Source organism: Lithobates pipiens, unplaced genomic scaffold (genome assembly GCF_037356315.1).
Source record: "Lithobates pipiens isolate NorthernLeopardFrog02 unplaced genomic scaffold, aLitPip1_a1.2 Scaffold_13, whole genome shotgun sequence".
Classification (NCBI taxonomy): domain Eukaryota; kingdom Metazoa; phylum Chordata; class Amphibia; order Anura; family Ranidae; genus Lithobates; species Lithobates pipiens.
This window is the reverse complement of record NW_027507718.1, coordinates 51,496,803-51,514,462: the sequence shown is the minus strand read 5'-3', so window position 1 is coordinate 51,514,462 and position 17,660 is coordinate 51,496,803. Positions and strand designations below refer to the sequence as shown.

Genomic DNA, 17,660 nt, shown 5'->3' with positions numbered 1-17,660 from the left:
GAAGCATGACATGTTGGGTATCAGTTTACTTGGCGTAACATTTTCTTTCACAATATAAAAAAAAAATTGGGCTAACACTACTGGTGTATTTTTTTCCAAAAAAAGTGTGCTTGTAAGACCGCTGCGCAAATACCGCATGACAAAGTATTGCAACGACCGCCATTTTATTCTCTTAAAAAATTATAATGTTTGGGGGTTCTAAGTAATTTTCTAGCAAAAAAAAAACAGTTTTTAACTTGTAAATAACAAATCTCAGAAAGAGGCTCGGTGGTTAATGAACCTATTTTGCATAAAAGAAAAAGCTGCCCCTGTGTTCTAGAGCAGGCATTACCTTGGCCTCCAGTGTCTCCTATAGAAAGCCCCCATTACTTCCTGCTATTTGTCCTTAGGACCTAAAAATTGTTAGAAGGAAATACTTCAGTACACCTGCACCTGCCCTCCCCCTCCAGAAGATTGCTCCAACCCACTTGCCCTCCCCCTCCAGGAGATTTCTCTGCAGTTACATGCTTCCCTAGTGCAGGCGATGTCCGTGAGCACTGTTCTCACTAAATACACTACCAGTGTCTTCCAATTAAGATCTATTGTTTTTTACCTTACCTTCTTGCATAGATTTTTCATTTGCCGAGTGTGCACCCTGAAGCAGGAGAAGGAGCTGAGTGATCACATAACCGCTTAAGTGGAGCAGAGCTGTAGCACTGAAAACAGAAGAAGTGTGTCCTTGGAGATCTGTAAAGCTCCCTATACACTATACCAGTGATGGCGAACCTTGGCACCCCAGATGTTTTGGAACTACATTTCCCATGATGCTCCACTACACTACAGAGTGCATGAGCATCATGGCAAATGTAGTTCCAAAACAGCTGGGGTCCCAAGGTTTGCCATCCCTGCACTATACAATCTTATTGTACAATCTCCTTTAAATCTACAATCAACTATGCAGTGGAAGGGCCTCTCTGATTGGATACATACTGATTGGATAGATAGGTGTGTCCTCCTCTTATATAGTTTTGGTAAATCTAAATGGAATTTGTATAGAGATTGTACAATCAGATTGTATAGTGTATGGCCACCTTTATACACCGAAAATTAACTAGTTGTGATTTCGGTGCCATTATTTGTTAACAGCACCCCAAACACGGAAGGAAATGTACATTTTGTTGAATGCAAGAATGCAGGACAAACGCATGGTAAAAAATGCGCAAACCGCAACATACCAAAATGCCAATTAATTAGGCTGACCTATGCGTGTTGTGGGGGAAAAAGCACCAAATGTGCACTTCCACTATGCTGTGTGAATGGGGCCTGAAAGTAATATTGGTGTTTACACCCTTGACCTCCCTGAGCTGGCTTACAAGAATATTGACCGATGAATGTCTGCCTTCCATGTACTTGTATAAAGCTGGCCATACACTGTAGAATCTTTGTAAAACTTCCTTTAGATTAATAGGAGAACCCCCAAACAATCTATTCAATTTGTACCTAGTCGGGCATCTACATAATTGATGGTAGAGCTAAAAGTTTGTACAATCATTGTTCAATGTATGGCCACATTAACCAGTTAAGGACCAGCCACCGCAGTTGTTCTGCAGCGGGCTGGGTCTCCTGGGCGAATGGCCGTCATTGTACGTCGACTGCTTTAAGACCACTAGGGGGCATGCACGCATGATTATGGCTGACGGCTGCAATGTCCACCGGGCACCCGCGATCACTCTTGGGAGTGACAGATCCCTGTTCTGTCTATGTAAACAGACAGATCCTAGTTCCGTCGGGGGAGGATAGACAGATCTCCTGTACCTAGTGATTAGGAACAGTGATCTCTCTCCTCCTCCAGTCACTACACTCCCCCCACAGTTGGAAACGCCTCCTTAGGAAACACTTAATCCCTTGATCGCCCCCTAGTGTTAACCCCTTTCCTGACAGTGACATTTATATAGTAATCAGTGGTTTTTATTAGTACTGGTCCCAAAAAAGTGTCCGATCTGGCTGCTGCAATGTTGAAGTCCCTCTAAAAATCTCAGATCACCGCCATTACTAGTAAAAAAAAAAAAAAAAAAAAATCATAATAAAAATGCCTTAAATCTATCCCCTATTTTGTAGACACTATAACTTTTGCGCAAACTAATCAGTATACACTTTTTGTGGAGTTTTTTTTACCACAGATATGTAGAAGAATACATATCAGCCTAAACTGATGAAGAAAATATTTTTTTACATTTTTTGGGGGGGGGGATATTTATAATAGCAAAAAGTTAAAAAAAAAAAAAATTTTCTCAAAATTATCAGTTTGCATTTATAGCCCAAAAAAACCCTGCAGAGGTGATCAAATACCACCAAAAGAAAGCTCTAATTGTGAGGAAAAAAGGACGTCAATTTTGTTTGGGTACAATGTTGCGTGACTGCGCAATTGTCAGTTATAGCGTTTCAGTGCTGTATTGCAAAAAAATGGTCTGGTCATTAAGAGGGTAAATCCTTTCCGGTCCTTAGATGGTTAAAGGAAGACGTACTTTAGGAAAGTGGGTGCAAATAAAAGAGGTGGTATAGTTATGAGGGAGGTGTGATCCACAAAAGTAACACACATTCTATTCTGTGATTCAGTAAGGCAATGCATGGTACGATATAAGGGTTCTTGAAAGGTCACATGATGCCACAGGAACTAATAAGCTCAGGATGCATTTTTCTTTTTTTTTATCATTTTGATCTGCGAGGCGCAGATTCATAGCTGCCATGGATGAGGTAATGTAGAGATAAGCACGTTGTTGGGATGGCTAGGGCAGAAGACATTAGAAAGGCTTCTATTATGAAATGTGAAATTCTGCCTGAACAGCAGTTTTTATAATACAATTTTAAATTTTTAAATGACATAGCTCCATTTAGCTACTGGTAAAGGACAAACTGACAGATTCTCTTAATAATGCATTTTCATACACTTTTTTATAATTGGTGACCATTCTATTCTTGGACATGAGATTCTATTTTTTTTATTATGTCTCATCAGATACACTGGCAGCATGTGGAGACCATTGAACTGGTTAATGATGGCTCTGGTCTTGGTTTTGGAATTGTTGGCGGTAAATCAACTGGAGTTATTGTCAAAACTATTCTTCCTGGAGGAGTGGCCGATCAGGTTGGTTTACGGTTGTCTTGTATGCATTTATAGGACTGTGATTTGGGAGTGGTATTTAGAGTCACTCGTATATAAAGCTATATTGGATGAATGTTACCGTTGATAGACAAATGTCATCAGACAGTTGTTTGTCTCTTAATTATTAGTTGTCAGCAGCTTTACCAGGTACAACTACTTGCAAAACCTCTGCTTTTATGCTAGCCACAGATGAACTGATTTTAGGATCTGTAATTTACAAGTTTTGGTAGCAACCCAATAAAGAGTGTGTAAACCATATATCTGTTTGTTAACTTAGTTCTAAAGGCAGGAGGTTTTTATTTTTTATCTAATGTATTCCATGCATTAAGGTAAAAAACCTTTAGATGCAGCCCCCCCCCCCCCCCACTTACCTGAGCTCCATCTTGATCCAGAAATGTGCATGAGAGCAACTGCTCTCCTGGGTCTCTCTCCTCATTGGCTCACACAGCAGCTGGAGACTTCAGCTCCTGCTGCTGCCAATCACAGCTAGTGAGCCAAGGAGGAGAGAGTGGGGGCAGGGGCTGAGCTGCACTTGTGTGTGAAGAGCATGGCTCTGGACGAGCCTGCTTAAGTGCCCCCATAGCAAGAGGCTTACTATGGGGGCACTTGGCAGGGGGAGGAGCCAGGATCACCATCAGGGGACCAAAAAGGAAGATGATCCGGTTGCTCTGTGCAAAAACATTGCACAGAGCAGGTGAGTATAACATGTTTTGTTATTTAAACTAAAAAAAATGAAATTACAGTCTTTTTAGAATCACTTTAAGTGCAAAATGGTGATACTGCTCGAAATCTTCCGAGATGATGACTTCTGTGCTTTCTGTCTCTGGTGTGCTCTTATCAGTTAGCACAGTTTCCAGATATCTCTGTGGACTACAGAGCACCTCCCACTATGTTAGGGAGCAGAGGACGGGACTTGGACATAAATATAGGACATTAAGCGTTGTGACCTTAGGACAAAAAGTGTGTTACTGGCAGAATCACCAGATGAAAATAAAGGACGGAAAGCCTGAAAAAAGAAAGTGAATGCAGCCACCCCATCTAAAGAGAAAGCTGCAATATATAACTTTTTTGTACTTGAATTTAGATACACTTTACAAGTAATCGTTTATTTTAGCATTTGTTTTAAGAAGTCTTCCATCATGCTAAAAATTGTAGTTCTTGGAGAACCCAGATGAGATAGATCAGAAATAGCAGCCAGTCCTTTTTCTTTACAGTAGCTTAATGGTAGGAATGAAGATTCAAATTTTGATTAAAAAAAAAACATGCAATTAGAAGTTAGCATACATACAACTTCATGTTTTATTGTTTGGCCTTATTTTTTGGTAAATGGTAACAAAAAGAGACTTTATTTTAATGGAAGGAAGACGTACCTGCATATTACCTGGATAAATGTTCTGCTTTGTGCCCCTTGGGGTCACCATACTCTGGCAGATATCCAAGGCCTCTTGCACTCTACTGCCTAAAATGCAGCGGTTTTGGACAACGTTTTTTTTTTTCACTGATGTAAAATGCAGACTATTGAAAAAAAAATTTAAATCTTGGTTACTAGTATGTGCTTACGTCACTCTCCCTTAATTGAAATAAAGCTATAAGAATTTTTATGTGCATGTATGCATAAATACATGCAAGTTTTATACAGCACATCCTCGTGTTTTTTGTGCCAGGAATGTCTGATGTTCATACGTCAGTATTGTGTGCAAGTACCCTAAATATATTTTTGCTTTCTGGAGGACATTGCACTATGGCCCACACACAGTAAGATGTAATATTATGGGGTGATCTGAACAATTGGTGACATTTTTTCCAACACGCGCTTTCATTAGGCGGACAACACATTTTTTGCATGGTCCAGTTTTTATTTAGTAACGTTTATGTCCTTTTATCTCATTTAGAATGGTAGACTTCATAGTGGAGATCACATATTAAAGATCGGTGAAACTGACCTTGCTGGAATGAGCAGCGAGCAGGTTGCTCAGGTTTTGCGGCAGTGTGGGAACAGAGTGAAGCTGGTTATTGCCAGAGGTCCAGTTGTAGATTCTACTACAGCAATCACTGCCAGTGTTCAGACTCCTCCATCAGTACCACCTGTACCCGACTCACAGGTCAGTATGTTCCCACAATTTTTTTTTATTGTTTTTACAATTTATTTAAAGATGCTTTCCGTTTCCACCTGAAATTATGAATGTAATTTTTTTTTGTGTGGAATTATAGGGCATTTAAAATCATGGCATTTAGGGCTCATGTCAGTTAGTGTCCTGAATGTTGCAGATTTTCTTGCATGTCAAACATAAACAAATGATATTCACTCATTTTGCTCCCTTTTGGTCTGTCTGTTGTCAGCTTTCAACTTCCTATACTGCACTTATAGCATATATTTCCCAGGTTTCTTTATAGACTACAGAACACCTTCATATGTTACAGAGAAGAGGAGAGCCAGACGTGTGCTGTAGTTGTAAAGCACTTCTTGTCCTAGGGTGACAAAACTGCTCCTCCACACATACAGTTTGATAAGTGAATGTTGTTGCCCTAGAACAGGTAAAAATAAATTAGAAAGGTTAGGACAAAGAAAACTTGGGTTTAGATATGCTTTATTACTTGGTCGGCCCCACAAAAAGCAAAGATATCTAAGTCTCCTATCTTTGTAGACAGACATGACCCTCGCATACACATTGTACTGTACATTTATTTTGCTTTTAATGCCACCTGTCATACAATAACTTAGCTGTGCTCTGTTAATGACTGTTGTGCTCCTCTAAGGCTATTCTTCAAATCTATATGTGTGATGTCCTTTTTTTCCAGGTGAATGGTGGAATGACTAGAGATACAGATGGTGAATGTTTTGACGTTAAGCTGTCTAAAAATGCTCAGGGTTTGGGAATAACTATTGCTGGTTATGTTGGCGACAAAAGTTCAGGTAACCAAATTCTGTAGATTACGGCTAGCCTTAAAGCATTTGTTAACCGAACACTTCATAAATGCCTGCTCTACCATGTTCTTTTATGAGAAAGTCTTCTGTTCTTTTTCTATTGCTTCCTTTATGTGAAATCCCTGTTGTTCCTGCTAGTGCCCTTCCTTTCCTGTTAAAAACTGACCAAACTAAGCAAAAGAGCACATTGTGGTCAGTTCTCTAGCCATGCTGGGAACTCTGTATACTCTCCTCCAATGATCAGACTTGTCCTGACACGCCCCCGCTGCACAGCCATTCACTGACAAGCTTAGTGTCCTGCTGCTTTTCCTCCTCCCCCCATCTCTTATGCAGCTGAGAAAAGAGGGAATGTGCTCATTTATAAAAAAAATGATAAAAAGTCTGGAAGTTTATAAGATTGAAACAAAATGAATACAGCATGAGTTACCAAACCTCACCCCCATAATGAGAAGGGGGGAAGAATAAAAGGCAATAGATCTAAGAATTATATCATGTAAGAATTGAAATGGCAAGTAATCTTACCCAGCTCTCCTCTGAATTAAGTGGATTCCCTCCTGGGATAGACATCCAATGCAACAGACACCCCCAACCCTGTGGTGTATACACGTGCCGTGCGTGACGTCCCTGGGTCTGATCTCGAGTATTCTTGTTGGGTACAGGTTTCTTTGTCCCAATTTTCTCAAGTTTAACAGGTGGACATTTCTGCCTTATTAGATGCCAGCCTCAGGTGGAAGGCCCTTTAAGCGACTTTTTAAATCGCAGGCAGCTCTCATATGTGAGCAGGGGCCATTGAAAATACACATAAGAATTGTTATCCACATGCACTGGTAGAGTAGCTGTACAATATACATGTGTGCCCACGCAGTAAAAAGCATTTTTGTGTTGCTTTTTCATTTGATACTTATCTTGACATGTACTGGCTTGAGTGTCCGCTGAGATATGAAGTGTACTCCCTAATACCATAAGGTCGAACGGAGTCTGTGATATAACTGATGATGTAGCATTTGTTATCCCTAGTATGAGAATCTCTGTAATGGGAATAAGTACTAGACCAATGTCTTTACACAATGGTAAATACTCTTCATAAGTATCCTCCTACATAGCCCACCATGGGTAGTCTGGAACGTGGTATATTTGCTTTAAAGTACTCCTGTGTCTGAATGTATCAGACACAGGCTGGTATTGCCTGACTGGTCAAACTTCATAAGCCCGGTTTCAAGCATAATTCGCTGTTGCTGTATTCTTATTGTACGCTTGCACTGCAATACTACAAATTGCTGGCAGTTGGACCTGTAAATAATATTACTTTATTTGATTGTGCATTGTTGTCTACACCTTCAGGCAGATTGTGGACTACTATGAAAAACTGTCTAGAATTGTTCATCCTTTAGAAATAGACCAGAAAAGAGAACATTTGAAATGCTTCTAAATGTATAACGACTCCTATATTATATATATATATTTTTTTTTTATAAAACAGAGCCCTCTGGTATTTTTGTGAAAAGTATTACAAAAGGCAGTGCTGTGGAGCAGGATGGAAGGATTCATGTTGGAGACCAGATTATTGCTGTAAGTAAACCAGTGTTATCTATTTTGTCTTATGTAGTATGTTCCAGACAGTTTGACTGCAGAGTTTCTTTATTACCTGCCCTAATCTGAAAGCCATATTAATCTGATTGATTTCACTCAAAATATTTTTGTGTTTTTTGTTTTTTCCCTTATTCTTATTTTAAATGACTCTGTTGACCAGTTAGAGAAATGCAAAAAAAAAAAAAAAAAAAACATCCTGTAAAAGAAGAAGCTGAATACTTACATTCATTTCACACAATCAATATAATAAAAAAAATATATGAAATATTGCCAATATAACTGTGGTAGCACATCGATAGTATGGGGTGCACACAAAATTCAGAAATTGGGGGGGAAAGGGAGAACTACTTGCCTATGCTTAACAGAGCACACTGTAATGTGAAATATATAGCAGCTATTCACTAAAGAATTGAATGTATAGGAGCGAGACAGAATTCATAAAACACATAGTTTTGACCTTCAATATTGATGAAAGCTGAATTCTAACTGCTGTCTAAATGTTTTTTGGTTCATGTTCTGAATTGTGCTTTCATCTGTTTTGCATCAGGCTGTGTGTCTGTTAATAAGGCTTCTGTTTCCACTAAAATAAATTCCAATTGTGCAGCAAAATTGATAGCTTTGAAAGAGAGGAAAATGTTTTATTGCAACACAGGCCTGCATTTGTTTAGTAGTAGTGTGAGAGCATGTTATGCACTAAAGAGCTATGAATATTGATTGTCTTTGTCATAGATTCTCACCAGTTTAATGTCACTAAATGTATATATTAGAACGGGGCTCAAAATTGAAAGTCCTGAGCTTCTAGCCAGGCCTTAATAAGAGTTACTCGCCACCAGTTGCCCCGCCCCTAATTCTGCCCCTAATTCTGCCCCTAAACATGCCCTCATAAATGATCTCATGAAATGACACTATTAAATGTTTTATGCAGAATTAAGTTACAGAAATAAATATTAACAGCTACTTTAAAGCCCCATACACACTATCAGTTTTTCTGCTGAGTTTTTCTCTTCGGATTTGCCAAAACCATATAATATGAGGTCAAACCTTTGGAGTGCAATCAGGCAGGCCCTTGCACTACATGGTTTTGGTAAACCTGAAGGAAAAATTCAGCAGAAGAACTGATAGTGTGTATGGGGCTTAACAATATTACCATAAAGCATATCAGTGCCCATCAGTACAGCCTCATGAGTGCCCATCGGTGCTGCCTTCTCAGAGCAGCTTATCAGTGCCCATCATTACTGCCTCATCATTGGCCATCAGTGCAGCCTAACAGTGCCGCTTCATCAGTGGCCATGTGTGCCGCTTCATCTGTGTCCATAAGTGCAGACTTATCATTACCCATCAATGCAGCCCAGCCAGTGCTCAGCAGTGCTTATCAGTGCCCATCAATGCAGCCTATTGGTGCTCATCAGTGCAACCTCTTCAGTGCCCATCAGTGCAACCTCTTCAGTGCCCATCAGTGCAACCTCATGAGTGCCCATCAACGCAGCAGGGATCACAGGGAGGAATCGGGAGGATTGTCAGCTGGATCACACAGAGCGGAGATCTCCCGCTGTAACCCGCTTGTAGATTTAATGCCGCCCACTGTAAACAAAGTCCTGCCTCCCGGACTGGCATTGGACCAGTGTGCTGTCTTATTGTAGGAGCCGGTCCAAGAGGTGGGACTTTGTTTGACAGCAGCCGGTGTTTCATATCCAAGCTGTATCACAGTGGGAGATCCCCACTCTGTGTGATCCGGCTGGCTCCCCTCCTGACAGTTTCCTGGCTGATCGCTTCTGGCAGAAGTAGTGCAGCCCTTTTTACAGGGAATCAGCGTGGCCCAGGGGGCAAAGAGGCAATTGCCCCAGGGCCGCTCTGATTCCCTGTTAAAAAAAAAAAGAGGCTGCACCACTTCTGCTAGAAGCGATCAGCCAGGAAACTGTCAGCCCAGTCCGCCCGTGCTCCACACTCGCCCTCAGCTAATTTCCATTTGCCAAATACAAGCAGGCGTGTGGACATTTTGAAGTATAACCTAGAACTTTGTGCACCTACAGAGTATCATTACTATTACAGATAGTCCAGTGAATATCCAGTGAACAATTATATTGCATTTAATCTTATTCTGGGTAAATATGTAACTGATAGAACCTATTAGTAGATATGCTGGTAGGAAATTAGTTTATTTTTATTTTTTTAACAGAATAGTATTTTATCACAAAGATAAGTTGCTAATAATAACGGCATATTTCCCAGTTCCCAGTTCCCTGTGTACACACTCGTTTTGTGCATGAATATGTAATGATGTGTATTTACTAGAATTCTTTTTCCTAAATGAATGGAATGGAAAACAAATCATTTGGTTGTAAAGTATTAGAATTATTAAATGTATTTTGTGGTATGCCTTTAAGCCTAGTATGTTTTTCCCATTACTGTCAATCAGAACATTTATACAGCAGAACAGATGGTGTACTATATCCTTAAGAGGTTGTGCTGTTTATTTTGAAAATCAGCTAAGATTATTAGAAAGCAAAACAAAAAAATCTGGATGTCAGCAAGCGCCATTGCATTTGTATTTCAAACCAGTATGCGTTTATAGTTAATAAGTTGAGGAAAGATTGATGTGTATCAAGTTAAAGAGAGTATTAAACATCTAAAAAATGTATTGAATTGCAGCTTACCAATTCTTAGATGAGGTGGTTGCTTTTTTTTTTTTTTTGGTGTTTTTTTTTTTTGCTTGTTTTCTATTGGCTTTTTTCCTTTATTGTCACCTGGTGATCCAGCCTATTGGTCTGTTTGTTTTTCAACTTCCATGAACAGACAAAGCTGTCCAGAGAAAGTAGCAGTTAGAGGATTTGAGACAAAACTATTTACCTTTTGACAGGGAGGGCTTACAATACTCAGCTTCTCTATTAAGAGCCTATATTGCTTGTGGTGGCGGTATCTGCATGAGGTGGAGGGTCTTCTGGATTCATCTGCATTTTCACAGATTTGTGTTTTTTTTGTTTTTTCATAATTGGACTTTTTGTTGTAACACTTTATGAGCAAAATATATGTTTAGCGCAACACTGTTTTTTGTATATGCTATGTAATGTGATTATATGTCACTTTAGTAGTGCTGCTGGATATGTACACTGTAATGGTTTAATTTCATATGTATGATTTTTTTTTTTGCACAAGCGTATTATTTCTTTTGTATGACTGTTCTGTCCCAAGGTCCATTTTGCCATTTTACTTCATGGTTGCTGACTGTAACAGAATGGCTTTTGTAGCTCTGTTTTATGAGTCAGGAATTTCTCTGAACTTGCTTTTCCTATAATACTGACTGCTATAAAGCACACTTTCCAAGAGGTCTATCACTGGACATGAAGGCATACGTGACTGGGCATGAGCACAGGGCTCCCACCACATGAGTGTCTCTATGGAATGAATCTTCTCCTTCCTGCAGTAGGATCTGGACCAATTGTTGTTCTTGGCACATTCAAGGACCAGGTTTTTGTCCAGTCTATCTAGTTTCAGAGACCATTGTCTGAAGTGGTGGCTTTATCCTGCAAGGATCATTTTTAGGTTTTGCATAGAGATCATTTGTTGACGCTCAGGGTTTCTCTTTTGCCTGAAGTACTTTTCTGTCTTTTGCCTATAAAGAATTTTCCCTCTATTGCCTGAATGTGGTGCAGGCTATGAACGTCTATCTCTCAGCCACAGGTTCTTCAGAAAAACGGATTCCTCTTGTATTTTGGGTGAACCTAATTGTACGTTGACTTCTCTAGATGACTCAGGAAAACAATCATCCAAACCAGTGGTCACCAACCTTTCAGACCTCTCGGACCACTAAACTCACAATTTGGAATCCTGTGGATCACTACCATGAATTTTACATGCCTTATATACACAGTGCTCTGGCTGTCTGCCCCTCCCCCTGGATCACACTGCTGCTTTATACACACAATGCTTTGGCTCTCTATCACCCCCCCCCCACTCTGCTGCCTTACACAGAATCATCATTGCATCTTGCCTCCTTATCCAGCCATGTGCTTGAGCGCTGTGCCCCTCCCAAAATCTGTGATCAGCGCTGCCATTGGAAGTCCCCTTCTTCACCTCCCACTCTCTGCACTGCTCCCGGCGCCTCCCTTTGAGTTCACAGGAGCCGTAACTACAGAGGAGGCATCGGGTATCAATGTGCACTGACAGTATTGGTTGTCAGCGTGCATTGAAAAGAAAATTGGAAAGAACATTGCGTGGCATACACCGCCACAATGTTGATATGCGGCAGAACCTCTAGGGACCACCAGAATTTTTTTGTGGACTATCAGTGGTTCACGGACCACTGGTTGGTGACTGCTAGTCCAAATGTATGGTCTTAAAGCGGGAGTCCGCCGGGTCTCTGTTTTTTTTTTTTTTTTTTTAAAAGCCAGCAGCTACAAATACTGCAGCTGCTGACTTTTAAAATAGTGTCACTTACCTGTCCAGCGCGCCCGCGATGTCGGCACCCGAAGCCGATCTCTAGATCGTCTCTCGGGTGCTGCCGCCGCCATCTTGGGTATGGGAATAAGGAAATGGAGCCTTTCGGCTTCATTTCCCGGTTCCCTACTGCGCATGTGCGATTCGCGCTGCGCAATAAGGACGATCCCCGCTGCCTCTGGGATCTGTTTGTTTCCCAGCAGGCAGCGGGGCACTTGCGGAAAGGGGCGGGCACTTGCGGAAAGGGGCGGGCACTTGCGGAAAGGGGCGTAATCTACGCCCCTTTCCGCAGAGAGCTATCCCGGAAGTGGGTGCAGATACCTGTACTGTACAGGTATCTGCACCCCCCTCCCCCCTGAAAGGTGCCAATTGTGGCGCCGGAGGGGGGAAGGGTTCCGATGAGCGGAAGGTCCACTTTAGGGTGGTCCTCCGCTTTAAGAATAAGGTTCCACCATTTCCTGCCAAGGTGCACTCTACCAGATCTTTGTTTGCTTCATGATCTTTTCAGCATTATGCAATTTTACAGTTTGCTAGGCTGCCACCTGGTCTTTTTTTAATTGTCTAAGTTCTACCAGTTGCATATTTAGGCCTCATCTGATGCTGTTTTTCAGCTGCAGGCAGTCTATAGTTTTATGTTGGCTTTTGAATGGGCCTGTTAGCCTTTGTTGCCATGTTGCCCTCCCTCTTATGCATGTCCATCAATGGACTAGAAGGAAAATAGGCCTTTGTACTCACCATATAATCTTTTTTTGGACTCCACTAAGGCTCCACCGTGTTTGTTTATATGCTCTCCATATTATTTTTCTTCAAGACAGGTATAATGATTGTGGGAAAAATTACCCTGTGCTGGGCATTGTTTTTTTTTTTGTAGCCAGTGTCTATTTCTCCCGTAGGCAAGATGTATAACCCAACAGTCTTAAAAATACCTGTGTTAATTAAGGAAAGGTTTTCATGGTGACAACAAAACTCCTATTTTATTCCAAGTATTTATTTATTAAACATATTTTTGCATATATTCAGTTTGAGTCTTGATTTCAGCCTCCCAAGCATAGCAGCACTGGTAGTAGGAGGAAAGTCTAATCAGGGCTCTATTGCTTTTCACAGCTCTGTCAGACAACAACTAGAACCAGTGGTAATCAACTTGGTTAATATGGGTGGGGGCATGTACTCTCCCAGCATGTCAAAAGGGATGCACAATAATTCAGTTTTCATACATTTGCTTTTATTTATATATTACATTGCAACACATTCAGGAAAAATAATCTGTGTAAAACATTCATTATTGGCTCATTTACATTAATGCGTTGCAGTAACATGTTGAGGACATTTTTCATGAACTAAAAAGCAAGTAGACACAGCAGTTGAACTTCATGTTTGCATGGTCAAATCAAGGAAGAGTGAATTCTGACCAGTTCCTCAAAGTAACTGTACTTCTTTCCTGCTTACCCTTGCAGTATGTTGCCTAACACATTCATCTAAATAAGAAATATTACCACAGGGCTTCAGAACCTTACATTTAAAGAAAAAAAATCCATTTAGTTACCCTTGTTGTTCTGTTGCGATTCTTCAGTGATATTTAACTATTCTGCTGCATTTTAATAATAATAATTAAATTTAATATTGTTTATATTCTATTTTCTTACTGTATTTCATTTATTTAGGTTGATGGGACTAATCTTCAGGGTTACACCAACCAGCAGGCAGTGGAAGTGTTACGTCACACAGGACAAACTGTCCATCTGACGTTAATAAGGAGAGGTCAAAAAACGGAAGTCATTCCTCATCCGACTGAGGAATCTACAAAAACAACTGACCTAGCTTTGACTGTGCAAAATGAAGAAGATGGTCATGGTAAATGTCAACATTATACTAAACATTATCTCATTTCTGTTTTTAGTTCACTGATCTCTCACTGTATTAAATAGATCCATTAAATTTACTGTGTACATTATAACTGATTTTTGCAGTGATTTGTATTTAAAAAGCCAGTTTACTAAAGCAGAGTTATCTTGTTTTTTGTCTGTTTTTCCCATCCACACAACCAAGGTGGATGGAAGAATCCTCTCCCCAGGACATGTTATTCTGACTGCGGGACTCTCCTGCAGCTGAATGCAAAGATGAGAATAGGAGCTTATGCCGAGCGCACATGACACAGCCTGCTCTGCTCTATGGACAGTTGGATGTAAATAGACCGGCTGTCTGTTTACACCCGACAGCCCTCTTATCTGGCCAGATGGAGGAGACTGACTTCCCTACCATTTTGTTTTTACCAGATCGGAGATAGACCGGTGTAAACTGGCTCAAGTTTACATTCACCGCTCCATAGAGGGACAGGCAGACCCAATCAAACCGCTCTTGTGAAAGGAGCCTAAAGGCCCATACACACAATCAGACTTTTTGACAACAAACATGCAAATTAGCTGTTTTGGAGCAACATCCGACCGTGTGTACGCTCCATCGGACAAACTTTTTTGGTTTTCATCGGACTTTTGTTGCCTGTGTGAACGGACAAACTTTCTGGCAACAAAAGTCCGATGGAGCAAAGTCTGATCGTGTGTACAGAAAACCATAGGACTTTTGTACAAAGTACAAACAGGCATGCTCAGAACCAATGCAAAAGATTAGACAACAATACAGAAGTTGACCAAAGGTGGCGGTAAAGAGCAGAAAAACCACTTGATTTGGTGAAAGTTGGCTGAAAAAGTCCTGCTGTGTGTATGCAATACAAGTTCAGGGCCGACGCCCTTTGTACAAAAATCCAAGGGAAAGTTTGTACAGAGTCCTATCATGTGTATGAGGCTTTAGACTTGTAGAAAAAATACTTGATGTAGGCTGCCACTGCTGTCTTTCTTTTAGAGATGCTTGTTATCTGGCCATAATGCTGGTTCACTAACATTCAAACTTTGTGAGTCCGTGTCAAAAGACAAGTTTGCAAATCAGTAAAGTCATCAGTTCTTATTTGCAGACTTTTCCCAGTCAGTGCCTGAAAAAAATCCACAGAATTATTTCTGACCTCCAAGTAAATAGTTTATTCAGATGTGTGTAAAGGCTAGGTAATGTGCATGTCTAAATATTCATAACTTTGTTTTTTTCAGAAAGCATTAAGAAAATTCAGCCACTGTCATCGATGAGCAGTAGCGATGTTGCACTGCCTATATCAAAAGGAAAAGGCATACAAACAGGTACTGGTTTCCATAGTGTGTCACATGGACTGCGTGTGGGAAAGGCATACTGCAGCAATCTGTCAGTGGTAGAGTAGGCCAGCTGTCCCTCAGATCTTCTTCCCAACTATATTGTGGCATCTGACAGTTTTCATTTATTTAAAGAATGTATTAAAAAAAAAGAAAATTGACCTGTGTTTTTTGGAGCCTTTTTTTAAAAAAATGCATATGCTGCTGTTAATTCTTTGTGCTATAAAGTAAAGAACAATATGGTTCAAATCCTGCTTTTTTCTCTGCATGCTGTTTTTGAAAAGAGAATGAAGGTAAAAAACTGTGCGCTTTTTCAAAAGAACCGCTGGCAGTAATTTCAATGATGAAAAACTGCTGCATTTGCATCATATGGTCGTTTTATGGGATGCAAGAAGAAATGTTTTTAATGATAGTGGGGAGACCTTCATAAACAAAAGTAATCCCCGCTGAAATAGCAATTAGATCTTTTAAAGGAATAGTTAGCAATGCATTATTTTTTGTGAATAAAATAAATTACTTCTGTGATTTTAACCCCACAGACCTATTACATTTTATCAGATATAATCTCAATGTGTGTGACTTTCAAATACCCAAAAGAACCTCTGTACCATGGCCTTGCTTTGAGAGCCTTAACATGTCAACATTAGCATGGACAGATAGTCATACTCTTATGTAATGTGAGTGTTGTCTTTTCACGGGCTGGTAGGTGAATTTAGGGATTCCAGTATTGGGTGAAGAATTTAAATTGGCAAATTTTATTTTATTTTCTAGAAGAATGTCTACCTGTTGATGAAGATTTACTTAGGAATAAGTGGCAAAGAATTATGGGAGCAAATTATGAAGTTGTGGTATGTTTGTCCTTAAATGTAATCTCTGATTTTACTATGGTTTAGTGTATGCTTCTAATGGTACAGTTTACCTTCATCTATAGTTGTGCATAGACAAAGCAGAACCCTTAGAAATAAATGTCTAATGTATATGTATAAAAATATAATATTTATTGGCACAAAAAAAGATAAAAACTAATGGGACAAACATGTAAGATAAAGGTACAAGGAGCTCATACAACTGAGGACAACTAACGCGTTTCTATGAATCTTCTTCAGAAGTTTCAGAAATATGAGGTTACAAAAAGTTTGTCTGAAAGGTAAATGTAGACATAAATACACGGAAATACAGCAGTGTATATAGGAAATACATTTATATACATGGCACTTAACTTACCCAATTATATAGGTTGCATCAATTCGTATGCCACTGTACTTAAAACCAAGATGGAAGGGTCACCGAAATGCATGGATGTTGTTCCCCTGCTACAAGCCCACTACAGGACCCGATAGACCCAAACCCAGGTGTTTGCACTGACAAAAGCTCCCCCATGAGGGCTGGAGCTGGAGTGTACCGCGATAATCTGAGGTTTGAGGGGGACACTCAGAGGTCAAGGGCCAATCTGAGAGGTTCAAAAGAAAATATCATATAAACATATAAATGGTCCACTAGAGGGTTCTCTTTTGTCTAATCATTAGGGATGATGGCACCCCACCCACTGTAAACCAGAGCTATCCCCCACTATAGTTGTGCATACATCTCTGCGCTGTTATTGGCCAGCTTTTTTGAATGGTTTGGTATGTGATTGCATGCATGGATTCTAAGTAGCTGCTCAGAGTTCTCCCTGAGAATGAAGGGCGGGCCGATGTCAGCCTGTCATTTGCAGTGTCTGGACCTGCTGCTGCTGTATCACAACTTGAAGGGGAGATTAGCAAGGTCACACAGTGAGTTTCACTGAAGCAAGCCATACATGATGCAATTTTCTTTCCTGCAACCACAGGTTGCAGGAAAGAATATGGCTTGAATCCCCCATCAACACAGTCAGTGTTGATAAGGGAATCCCTTCCATTGCAATATTTTATTCTATAAGCAAGGGTTTCCCAACCATTAGAATACAATGATCACTGTCAGCAGCTATAGCCACTGGCAGCGAGCGAAAAACAAAACAAAAACTTAGGCTGATTGATGGATCGACTTCAGTACAACCAGGCTTCCCATAGATGGATTGGAATTCATAGGGCTGTGGACAAATTTTGATCTGTCTGGTCAGCCTTAAAAGCGGTAGTAAACCGCCAAACAAAAAGGAAATAAGTGGGTCCCCTGCAGGTTTTAGATATATTATGCTAGTGTGCCATATACTAGCACATTATGATAGACTTGCCTGCAAATGGAGCCCTGCAGTGCGGTGCTGTAATGGCTCCCCCAGCGTTTCCGTCTTCACTCAGTCTTTCTTCTGGGTTTGCGGGTTCCGGCTATTTGAATGGCCGTGCTGATGTCACTGTATGCTCTGAATGCGGAAGCACAGGTGACGTCATCCGTTATTGCTGAT

At 40.4% G+C, this 17,660-nt stretch overlaps 1 protein-coding gene across 9 annotated transcripts in view; it reads left to right on the top strand.

The window, feature by feature from the left end:
• MPDZ (multiple PDZ domain crumbs cell polarity complex component) overlaps nt 1-17,660 on the top strand; it is a 257,104-nt gene that overhangs the window by 64,567 nt on the left and 174,877 nt on the right. For all 9 annotated transcript variants that reach the window (XM_077475101.1, XM_077475104.1, XM_077475106.1 and 6 more), the window contains exons 7-13: nt 2,996-3,124; nt 5,035-5,244; nt 5,942-6,056; nt 7,549-7,637; nt 13,754-13,943; nt 15,188-15,274; nt 16,055-16,131. In XM_077475101.1, coding sequence (XP_077331227.1) covers nt 2,996-3,124; nt 5,035-5,244; nt 5,942-6,056; nt 7,549-7,637; nt 13,754-13,943; nt 15,188-15,274; nt 16,055-16,131 — 897 coding nt within the window. The remainder of the gene's footprint in view (nt 1-2,995; nt 3,125-5,034; nt 5,245-5,941; nt 6,057-7,548; nt 7,638-13,753; nt 13,944-15,187; nt 15,275-16,054; nt 16,132-17,660) is intronic.